This window comes from Poecile atricapillus, chromosome 2 (genome assembly GCF_030490865.1).
Source record: "Poecile atricapillus isolate bPoeAtr1 chromosome 2, bPoeAtr1.hap1, whole genome shotgun sequence".
NCBI classification, from domain to species: Eukaryota; Metazoa; Chordata; class Aves; order Passeriformes; family Paridae; genus Poecile; species Poecile atricapillus.
In genome coordinates, this window is record NC_081250.1 from 78,386,935 (window position 1) to 78,399,269 (window position 12,335).

Consider the following 12,335-nt stretch of genomic DNA (forward strand, 5'->3'; position numbering starts at 1 on the left):
AGAAAAAAGAGGGGAAGAGCCATGATCAAGGAACCTTTTATTTGGCATAATTTAAGGCTATTTGTCTATTACTGGCAACAGCAATTGGGAGATTTGGCATCTTTTTAGCAATTTTAAATTAGAAGATTGTATCTCTGTATACACCTTGAAACTGATCACTTCACCATCACAAGTATCATCAGAAAAGACAACTACACTTGACCATTCATTTCAGAGGCCACAGTCTTTCACAAATTGTTTGAATACAGTTTTGTGCATACACTAGTGCTTTTGGCATCAACATATTTAATATAATTTGAACTGATATCAATACAATAGATGGAATTATCTATATCCCAGGAAAAGTTACATATAGCAGCTGCAGGTATTCCATATTTAACACATGGTGTTTTCAGGAAGGAACAAACTGGAGCAAGACAGATGAAAACATTTGGAGCCTCAGGCATTCAGGTCAGGGCACATTAAAAGAGAAGAGAGTTGGCAGGTATCAAAGGTGGAGGAGTTGGTATTTTCTACAGCTTTTGCTACATTGACAGTGCAGCTTTAGTTTCAAAAATTAAGAATGTCTTATAGAAAGAATGGAAAGAACAGTAGGAAAAACGCTCATTTCTACTTCAGGGATGCAAGTTCTTTTCAAGGCAACAGGAATTGCTTGCTTGTATGATCTTTGGAAGGGAAAATAAAGTCAAATAACTGAAACAAAAAGCTTATGCTTACATTTCAAATGTAAAGACTTTACCACAATTACCTGATGATAGTCTAGCTGGTTTGTTCATTCAGATAAAGTGGAATTAGAACTGTATAAGTGTGAGTGAGGTTTGGGTGGTGGCTTGGCGAGATTTTCCTGGTTGTCCTGATTGCTGCGGCCCTGTCAGCACACATCAGCTGTAACCCATAGGAACTAAATGCTTGTTAAAACAAATCATATTTCATCCTTAATGCTTTTTGAATCTAATATTGTTTTAACAGGTTACTGGGTGTACCAGATGATTGATGCTGTCACTCTGCAGATAAAATTTATCATTCTGTCATTTTTATTCAATACTTTAGAAGCATTTTGGTTCAAGCTGTAATCTGAAGGAATGTTACACATCTTTTTTACAGCTCATCTTAGTTATAAAAATAATCCATCTAATTCTCAGTGATTAATTGGCAGATATTTCCTAAACACAGACCTAGAATAAATTAGTAAGTTAGTTTCACCTGAATATGTCTTGAAAGATATGTGCTGTATTTCTTCTTAAATTTCCTGCAAAGGGACATAAATGAATACGGTACCAAATACAAACACACAAATTTGTGTATACACAAATATGTGTATGTCAACTAAATGAAAGGAGATTTAAAGTTAGATTGAATTATATGCATATTTGGCCTCATTTCATAATGAAAGTCATAGACTAATATCAGCTATTCACAACAATTGCATCAGGTGTTGTGAAAAGCTTGTTACATGGGAAAAGTTTTTTAGCTCCTCAATTTTGAGCATATACCAGAGCTTTTACCTGTAAAAATGACCTGCAAGGACTATGCTCTGTTGAAATTATGGCTGAAACCTCAGAGCGGTATTTCAGTGGTTTTGTGTTATCCATGACTATTAACAGGTTGTAAAATTATTCTAAAAAGGAAAGAGACTGACTTCTGGTATGGGAGAAGTTCCATTATATACTTCAGAAACCGATACTTACCTTACCTTCAAGTCTACTTGACTTGAATTTAGTCTATATTAAATTAGGTCACAAGTTACTGCTGCTGAATCCAGGGAAATAAAGTCCAGCTTGGAATTAAAACAATGACAGTTAAACTTCTTCCTTCAAAAACCAGATGCAGGAAATGGTGTTTGGTACCCTTCCACATGTGCTACAACATTTGCTCTTTCTGTGTTCCCACAGGCCTTGAATAGGGGCATCGCTGCTGTCAAGGAAGATGCTGTGGAAATGTTAGCCAGCTATGGGCTGGCATACTCCCTGATGAAGTTCTTCACGGGTCCGATGAGTGACTTCAAAAATGTAGGTCTGGTGTTTGTGAACAGCAAGAGAGACAGGACCAAAGCAGTTTTGTGCATGGTTGTGGCTGGCGCTGTAGCTGCTGTATTTCATACCTTAATAGGTAAGGTCACGTATAGTTAATATGACTTTTAATTTGTTTCCCTCACCAACTCTTCAAACTCTTTAAGCTGCAGGCTTAATATTTCATTTGTAAGTACAACAGGAGATGCAGAAGAGATGAGTTCTCTTGGGCTGGTATCATGCCCATCCACGCAATTTTATTGCTTTTTAAACGGGTTATTAAGGAGCAGATTCCACACATAGGGCTCTCCTGCCTGGAAACAAAACATACTATGATCTCTTTCTGTCAGATATATGAGCAAAGTTTTGATGACCTGAAGCTGATAGCTCAGTGTTACTGTTAGGTAGTGATGATCAGCTAGCAGTATCTGCTGGTTTGGCTTGGCAGGACTTCAAATTTTGCTTGATAGGGCTGTTTGTCAGTTCTTTGTGGCATTGTTGGTGTACTCCCTCTGTACCTATTCCTTTGCTACTTATCTCCCAGTACAAAACTCTCAGCAGGCAGGTGCCAGCATCATCATTAAAATATCAGTTAGTACTCACTACTGCTGCTGGGCATCATCCACTTCTGTTGAACAATTAATCTGCGAGGAAGAGGTTACCAAGAACAATTTACACCAAACTGAGACCAACTCCCTGAGTGTACTCTGAAGCAAAGAAAATACACAAGCAGACACAAACTGAATATTAAAAAATGGCAACCACAGGATTTGACAGTTTTTGAGAGCCTAGAAAAATGGGATATCAACTCCAGCATCAACCACAGCAATAAAAGCCATTTAACTTGGAAGACCTTTAACATTGTTCTCTCCAAGAAGTCCACAAGATTCTTTGCACCTTCTGGCTAACTCTACAGAGCTGAAACCCCTGGACTGTAGCAATGACGAACAGGAGATTCTGGAGGAAGAAGCAGAGAGTACACTGCATTGAGCAGGTAAAATCCGAACAGGCTGAGAGTTGTAAAGGGTGGGAGGGAGGAGATAATGTGACAGCCTATGGAGGCATGTGTTGGTTGACAGGCAGTAGGGCTGGATTGGATCACCACCAGTAGGGTGTCATTCCAGCACAGAAAAATGGGAAACGCCAGTGTAATGTCCTGAATTGCTGTGAAAGCTCAGAATGGCCTCAAAGGGAGGCAGCATTCATTGTCAGGCTGTTAATATCTCAAGAGCAACATGTGCTGCAGTTCATCGTATGGAATAGAAAGGAATAGAGTGGAGTAGAGTAGAGTAGAGTAGAGTAGAGTAGAGTAGAGTAGAGTAGAGTAGAGTAGAATAGAATAGAATAGAATAGAATAGAATAGAATAGAATAGAATAGAATAGAATAGAATAGAATAGAATAGAATAGAATAGAATAGAATAGAATAGAATAGAATAGAATAGAATAGAATAGAATAGAATAGAATAGAATAGGACTGTTTCAGTTCCTGCCTGAGTAGGTACAAGATCCATCTGGTAAATACAAACTCTTACCCTTTAACAGGCTATATCCACCAGTTCTATGTGCCTTCCAAGCACTACAGTTTGTTTTGACCATCATACCTCTTATTCCACCACCGGTATGTGAGCCCTGTGCTATTTAGCTTTGCTCTGTGTTACAGTCAAAAAAATGCTTACAGTAATGGCTCACCAGCCACTAGCAACTGTGTGCCAGGGATAAGGTATTGCTAATTTTATAAGCTGAAGCCATGCATTCAAGTTAATTTAATTCACTGATTTCGATTGGTCACTTCCTAAATATGTTTATATTTGACAGTGTTTTATTGAGCCACTGTTATAAATTTTGGCCCATTTGGCTCTCATATTTCTTTGCTTGGAATGTTTCTTCAGCCCCCAGAGCTGCTCTTCTAGTTGCTCACTTGCTTTTGTGCCAGTGCTGGTCAAAGTTTTTGCCTTTGCCAGCTGGATAAAAAGTTATTTTCTACTCATACAGTTTTTTATTTTAAGCTAGAATAGATTTTAAGAAAGTTTTAAGTATAACTATCAGATTTCCAGGTGAAAAACATAACTGGATTTTCTGTGTGGGACTTCTTACTGAAAGGAGGTGTTTGGAACAGTGTTTGGAAAACCTGTCAGCTAAGTTTTGTGCTTTTGCCTGGAAGTAGAGCCCTGCTGAGTTCGGAACCTCTGAAATGCACTCTGCAGATACTGGGAAAAAAAGGAGGCTGTGCTTACCATGCTTTAAAGTCCTGAATTAAAGGGCTGCACACAATCTTTCAGCTTTTTATGGTGACAGACTGCAAAATATTTCTTGGTGTTTTAACTTGTCTATGCCTGAAAATACGCAAAGGCCACAGCAGAGACTGGCAGAGCGCCCGAGGGAATGGAGTTAGTCAGATTCTAGCACCAATTGCCTGGGTGATATTGCCAAATTTTATGTTCCAAGTATCCTTTGAACGTGTTTCAAGTCCTGATTATTTTGCTCTGACCTACAGATACACAGCCTGCCTAGCAGGAAGAAGAGAAGGAGTCCAGTGACAGGCAGCCTCCTAGGACCTGCAAGTACTTCTCAGCAGCTGCAAGCCTGTCACAGGCTATCTACAAGATACAGGTCACTGATGCTTGGTGGATGAAAAAGAGAAACAAATAGCACTTAGGGGACTGAATTTTTTCCACATGCCATAAATATAGGGCTAAGGAAGATGACATGTCTATCTGCTATGGACTGTCGAAGCCCAGGAAGAAACAAAATAAAAAGCCCAATGAAATAAGGAGTACCAAAAGTCAAAAGGAAGAAAACAAGTGGTCGTAGAAACACAGTGACCACAATGAATCACCACATTTCCAGCTGTAATAGAGACTATTTGCAGTCTACACACACAGCTCGTCACAAGCAGCAGCCTCTACTCATGGAAAATATCAAACCAGACCATTTCACCCACCTGACTCATGCTTCATTGCTTCAGCACCAGTTCCCCACTGCTGCTTCCCCAGTGGGGCTCACACAATCCTCTGTGCCAGTGGCTGGCTGAGCTAAACCGCTTTAACTCACAGCTGCAAGCTCTGGGTGGCATAGTCATCACCCAGCCACGTCCTTATGAAGGTCTCCAAAGTCCTCACCAGCAGCTCCTGTCACTCCCCCTGTAGAGGTAGCAGTAACTACCAAGTTGGCCAAAGGAATTCAAAACCCATATTCTCATCCCACTTCCAACACTGTTGTAAACCTTGTCAGTACAGTGTTCCTGGATTGGCTGTTTCAGGTGTGATCTGGAAGTAGAATATAGAATTCTGCCTTCCTTCCCTTGGGCTACTTTGAGGTCAGCTACTGCCACCAATTAGTTTCCTGGTGGGAAGTTCACTATGGAGCCAGGATCTAAAGTGTCTTGTTACTTCAGAGATTGGCTTTTTGGTGGCTGTAAGAGAAGGGATTCAAGATGCTAAGCCTATCTCTGCATATTTTTGACATCTTACTAAATTGCCAGCTTAACAGAAAAGTCATTTATATAACATTATGCTAATACGCATTTCTTAGTGTTGTTGGTAAGCCCTCCTTACTGAGTCTTTCAACATCAGTGTCATGAAGAGTTCTTTGGCAATATGAAGTATTTCTTTGGCAATAAAACAGCATTGTTCAACTTTTCGCTAGTTTACTGAGAAATAGTACATTAAGAAAGTGTATTTCCTTTTGAATAATTCTCGGTAGTTCTAGAAATGACAGAGCAGCAGTTACTTTGAGGAAACATCCTCTTTGCTTTTTGCTATACCTGATTAAAACCTACATGATGAATCATTGTCATCACCAGGAGAAAAAGGATGGAACTTTAGTAACCAGTAAACTTAAGTGTAGGTTAACTTCAGGAGTAATCTATAGCAGATTGGATGGCCAAGACACACGAGTGATTTGTTGTGCCCATTTATTACTGTCAGGCTGCTGAGCGTGGGCCATAGTTTGCACAGGGGAAAACTTCAGCAGTTCCTAGCAATTCCGATGATACTTTTGAACTTCCCACATGCATGATCACTGCATGTACATTAGAACTCTCCGTAGGAAGTGAGACATAGGTGTAATCCCACCAGTTCCAGTGTAACACTACTGGAATTTTCCAGAGACTAGGAGTTACAGAGTGGGTTATGACAAGCTAAGGCATTTTTCTTTTAGTCAGTCTTGTTCCAGCAAGAACACTGTACTGGGGTATACTAAACATTTTGCCCTGGAAAAAAGGACAGCACAGGAACACGAACCAGAATATAATCTGGGTTTTCTGCTTTCCCCCTCCCCGCTCTAAATAAAAATAAAATGTAATTCATTAAGAATTTGTCCTACTTCAGTATGGTCATTGCTAAAGCAGTAACACGCTTCCCTGGCTGCCCCAACCCTTTTCCCACAACAGGGGCAGTTTCTTTCCAACAAGGTGCTCAGGACAAAGGAGCAGCACTTATGACCAAAGCACTTTTGGATGGCAATGATTGTACTTCAGTTAAAACAGGATAATTTTGAGACTTATGAAATACTGGCTTATATGAAGATATCTCAGATGCTAAAAGTCATTCATAGATTTGGGAAAATTAACTAATGCAATTTTGGAACTAGACCTGAGCACAGAAAAATGTGATTGCAGTAATCAGTCTTCACTGAGATGCTCCTAAGATGTTCTGGTTTTCTTTAATTCATGTATTGCTATAAGCAAAGAAAAAAAAATTACAACACCTTGAATACTCTGGTCATCTGAGCTTTCACGTGGGGAAAACAGAGGCTTTCTCTTCTGTTTTAAATTCAAGCTAGCCAAAGACATAAAGAAATTTATATACCCTGTGGCATCTCCAAATGAAGATCTGCTTTTGTTTTTTCACATTTTCCTATCTGCCCAAATCACTTAGCTGAACAAATTAGCACAGTGCATTAAGCATGGTGCTAATAACACCAAGGTTGTGGGTTTGGCCCCTGTACAGGCCATTCACTTAAGAGCTGAACTTTTTGGTTCCTTGTGTGTCTGTTTCAATTCAGAGCATTCTGTGACTAAGAAATTGATGAGCATCAGTTTTGGCCATGTGAACCATTTTTCCAACAAGCAGCAGAATAGATTTGCTACTTCTTAAGTCTCCAAGTTCATTTTTAGAACTGGCAGCAAAGAATGTAAATGGAATGTGTCTAGAAAGAACACGCTTTAACCCAAAATCATGTTTTGGATTTTTTTCTTCCAGTTAAGCTATTTTTGTCATATGTAGCTCCATGTCTGGAAGTAAATGGTGTCACTTCCTCTGAGAGTTTTTTTCTTTATGATTTAAGTATGACATGATCAGTAGTAGTCAGCTCGGAAATAACTACAGTACAGCTATTTGTCTGAGACTGCTGGAATCATTAAGAGTGTGTTGTTTTAAGGGTATCTGAAGTTTGTGTGGTAGTAACTGGCTTACTAGAGAAATCAGTGTAGGGACCAGGAGATCCAATTAGGTGTACGGTTTTCAGTGTCGTTTCTTGACCTTCTGTGTCTTAAAAAACAAAAGCAAGAATTCTTGCTTAGCTTCACTAGCAAATCTGATCCTTAGACACAGCAGAATAAATGAGGTATTAGAGAAGAGCAAACAGGCAGCTTGTCTTGGACATGGACTTCTCTGTTTTAGTTGAAATTATGCAAGAAGTGGGAAGCACCATCTGCTTTAGATTCATGTAATACTCTCTGGCTCTGTTGTCTCTGTTATTAATTTTGTACCATTCTTCATAATAAGTTTGTAAGGTTGGCCAAGGTTAAATTCTAATTGCATCAGCAATTGCTTGATTCACAGTTCAGTGTCACATGCCTGTATGTTTGTCAGTGAATCTCAGCTTGCTGAGTCCTTTGTGAGAATGGAAACATACATGGACATCAGCAAAAGTGATTGTGTGCTTTCACTGACATAAGAAATAGTTTACTATTTTGAAAACAATGTTTTAAGTTTAACGATTATGAATTTAAAATCAAAATCGTATTAAAAATGTGCAATTAAATTTTTTTATGGGGGAAAGGAAAAAAAATCTTTGAAGTTTACAGAGTTCAGTGCTGATATCCCTAGAAATCTTAAAAATGTGGTGCTATGAGTTGTAATGGTATAAGTGCCTTGAGAGTGCCCTGCCAATAAACTACAACCCTTTTCTTAGAAGTGAGAGTAGTCCAGCCTCTGACCCTCTCATTCTGTGAATTTTTCTGTGATAGTAAACTTTAGGTAAAAAAAACAAAACCAACATGCAATGGCCTTTGGAGACAAAAAAGTTACTTATTACTCACATTCTAAACACTTTAGAAGTCTCATTTAAAACAGATGAAAGGCAGGGAGAGCAGGGAAGGGTGACTTCTGCAGCACTGCACTGGTGGCAGTGGCCCCTCTGCAGAACCAGGTTCCTCAGCATGTGGACTACGATTCTCAGTCACTATGTGGAGAATAAAAATCCTGCATTGGTTTTTAAGTTTTTGTGCAGAATTGTAAAGCACACTCAATGGAACCTAAGAGAAAGTTCAGTGAATGATTCTGACTTTCACACGTGACTTGCCTCACAGACCTTCCTAATTTCTTTCCTTCATTGAAATGAGTTGATTCAGGAACATCCATATATTGCCCTGCCATAAAAGCAACTCTCCACAAGGACTTAACACACAAAAGACCCTTTGTAGCAGAGAGTTGTCAAAACACTGAGTAAAGATTGGCGCATGGCTATTCATGCAAAAATATAAAGAAGTTGTGCTTGATGTTTGATTGAACTGCAACAAGCACCTGAACACTTATGGGACTAAACTGCCTTCTCTAAACTGAAGAAAAGTTGGAGTCCTGGTTTAAAATTCTTCCCCAGCCGCCTTCAAAAGGAAACAAGGCTGAGAGTGCCTCAGGAAGATGGCTAAGCAACTTGGGATTTACTGAGTGAATTTGGAGACTGTGAGTCTAACAGTCATAGTTCAGGGGAAGGACATCCAGCATAGGGAAAGGGGGAGTTTTAAACATTTTTTGCATCTTTTGGGCAGTCGTGGTTATCTGGAATGAGGCTTGTACTTGTTCACATTGCTATCATATCACCTTTTATTTTACTGTCTTGTTTACACTGTCTTGTTTGGACTCAAATAGTCTTTTAAGTTCTGTTAATCGTTTAACTGCTGTATCTGTAAACCATCACAAAACAATGATTACTTAAACTCCTCTTCAGTTGCTTCCAAATAGTGTTTAAGAGGTATGAGTGACAGTTTTAGGCTAAGATTGAATTTGATGACTAATGTTAGCATTTATCAATGCAGTTATGAGACCTGCATGCGTGAAAAGGATCACTTTCCTGAAATGCCTTACATGAAGGTCTGTACAAAGATAATAAGGTTCTTATAAATGAAAAATTAGTTAGATGTTCACATTTGAAATAGCTAACTTAGAAAATATACAAGTAGGAGAGAACTGAAATAAGGCTCCCCAGACACAAATAATTCTGCCATTACTTGTATTGGGGGAGATCAGCCTCACAGCCTGATCACTCTCTTAACAGCTATTGCAAGTGTATAGAGGAAATCAAGTAATGATGTGCAGGTCTAGAACATGGTCTGTAGAAGGTTAAAACTGATTTGGATTTTTACCTCTGCATATTGTATTTGTCTCCATAGTTCAGACTAAAGTCACAGCCTTTGTTATACCTGGTTATTGGGAGGACTCTGGGGTTCTTAAAACAGCTGGGTAACATGGCTACAAACAGAACTGTAAGCAGTTGTGCAGAGAACTGTGTGGGGACTTGTCATGTCTGTGCAGCCTTCAACCCAACACCTTGTGAAAAGAGGCCTGGAAAGAGAATGCTGTCCAACACTAAAAGTTGTCTTGGTTTGAAACCGGATAGTGAAGCAACACACTGGCAATTAGAAGTGGGAACCGCCTGATTTCCAGAGGTGCCCTGTTGTGGCTTGTGGCTCTGGAGGTGCTGGCTCTAGATAAGGAAGGAAAAGTCAAGGGTGCCCAGGGACTGCACAGCAAAGCACACATTGTCCTGACAAGTCCTGGCAGAGGTGGTCATTAGGCAGAGTAAGGGAGAGGCTTAAGGAGTGTGATTTGTTGCCTGCTGTCACAAGTCCCAGTATCCTTTTACAGCTTCAGGCAGGTTTACAGGTAATGTCATGAGAATGCAGTGATAATCGATGGTTTCAGCATTTAAAGGCACTATATTGCATGAAATACACAAAGCCTGGTGAAAACAGCTTTTCTAACAAAGAGCCTTGATTTTCTGAAGGAGCAGTAGATTTTCTGGAGTACCAGTGTGTTCATTTAGCAAACAGATGTGGCACTTACTATACTCATCTCCCAATCTAGCCATTTGTTATCATGCCTCTGCCAAAGGTTACTTTAAAAAGAACCATGAGAGCACTTCTTAGTCATAAATAGCAGCCAGTGAGGCTGCAGTATCTGAAGCCCTTGCAGCTGTTTGTTAAGTGGAAGTGTGTCTGAGCTTTGAGGCATCACAGTCTTTCAGGTACTTCTGAATATCTCACCCAAGAGTCCATATGCAACCTTTGTTTTTCATTCTTATCTTGTTTCTCTACAGCATATAGTGATTTGGGATATTACATTATTAATAAGCTGCACCATGTGGATGAATCAGTGGGAAGTAAAACTCGGAGGGCCTTCCTATATCTTGCTGCCTTCCCTTTTATGGATGCCATGGTAAGTGCCTGATTCAGAACTGAAATTTAATGTTAATGTTATGTTTTTGTGACCTTAGTTCACAAATTTTGTAACCTGATGGGAAACTGAAGTATGCAGAAGTAAGCAGTAATTGCCTTTGCAAGCCGTAATTCTGTATATACCTAGACTCATCTGTTACATGGAGAAAGCATCTGAGTGAACTTTAAACATCCAGAGATCATGACAGATGTCAAAAACCTTAGCTGCCTTGTTGTTGTTACAGTATGTGACTGTTGGAAAGCCCTGGTCATCTTGTGATGATGAGCTGCACTGGTAGTCTGTACGTGACCTCATTCTGATCATTTCTGGTTTTTGTGGTGAAAGATTTGGATTTGCCATGCATTCCCAGATCACCTGCAGAGCTCGCAAGGAATAATATCAATATTTTCTCAAAGCAAATTCATCAAAAAGATGTTTCTTGCCATCAGTTTTTACAAGCACAGCTAACTCCAGTGTATCTCAAATGCTTGGGCAAGAGACCCACACATGGGGAGAGCTGCTGCTGCTTCCCAGATCACCAGGCTCGTTGTTGTGGCCTGCACAACATGAAAATGCAGCAACTCTTTTTAATGCCTCTGCCTCAGTGTAAAACTGGTAAAGGAGAGCCTTCTCATGACAATGCTTCAACCACTTTCTCACCACTTTGTCTGCTTGAAGCAGTCACTGATAATAAAAAGAAGTTGGATCATTAAAAAGAAGTTGAAGTTGGTTTTCTTTTCCAGACAGGACTCAGTAGGCCAATGAATATTACACTTCAGAGGTTCATCCAGCTGGTGAATGATTATTTATTAGATTATTTACTATGATAATTCATCCTGTGTAGCATCTGATTTGTGAAGGGCTGTTTTCTTACTAGATGTGCTCAGAAATTTCTGTGCTGTCTGTAAATTTATCCCCATTCTCCCTGCCAGCCTGGCAAAGAGGAACTCAATGCAACAGTGTTTTCTCTGCATTAAGGGCTTAATGTTTGCCCAGGTTCACACCAGGAACTGCTGAAGGTTGTTTGTGTACAATTTAGCAACCAGAAAACAGCATTCTTGGACCTGAAGTCATTTACAATATCATAATCGCTTCCCAAACTTCCCTCTGGCTTTTTTTCAGGCATGGACCCATGCTGGGATTCTGCTGAAACACAAGTACAGTTTCCTAGTGGGATGTGCCTCCATCTCAGATGTCATAGCTCAGGTAAAGGCTCCTCGTAGAAGTCACTGTTCCCATTGCATTATGGACCAGATGCTTGCGTAAACAGGAACTCTCTTGTACAGAGTCGCTCTGTGCCTTCTCCCTCTTCAGTAGGCAAGGCACCAGAGGAAGTAATCTTGAGTGCTGCCCTCTAACTGTTCATCATGTGAAAGCTGTTTGCTGGCAGCTGTGGTTTAGGACAGTCTCACTTGACTGGATCAAGTCAATTCCCAGGGCTGTTTGGCTTAGGGTCATGTCCTGAAGCACTTCCACAGCCCTGTCTCATAATGTCTGAGAAACAAGTTCTTTATGTACACATTTGGGGAAAAGAAAGGTCAGACAAAGAGACCACTGGCTACTACCAATCCTGAGGCTGAGAGAATGCTTTGAAAGAGATCTTTCTCTCTCTCTGTAAGTTCTCCCCAGCACTTTGCACAGTTCCTGAGTTGGAGGTGAAGGCATGAT

The 12,335-nt window shown here is 40.0% G+C and overlaps 1 protein-coding gene across 1 annotated transcript in view; it reads left to right on the top strand.

Annotated features, from left to right (window-relative positions):
- ANKH (ANKH inorganic pyrophosphate transport regulator) overlaps nt 1-12,335 on the top strand; it is a 104,005-nt gene that overhangs the window by 55,562 nt on the left and 36,108 nt on the right. Inside the window, exons 2-4 of the mRNA XM_058830847.1 lie at nt 1,893-2,109; nt 10,549-10,667; nt 11,790-11,873. Coding sequence (XP_058686830.1) covers nt 1,893-2,109; nt 10,549-10,667; nt 11,790-11,873 — 420 coding nt within the window. The remainder of the gene's footprint in view (nt 1-1,892; nt 2,110-10,548; nt 10,668-11,789; nt 11,874-12,335) is intronic.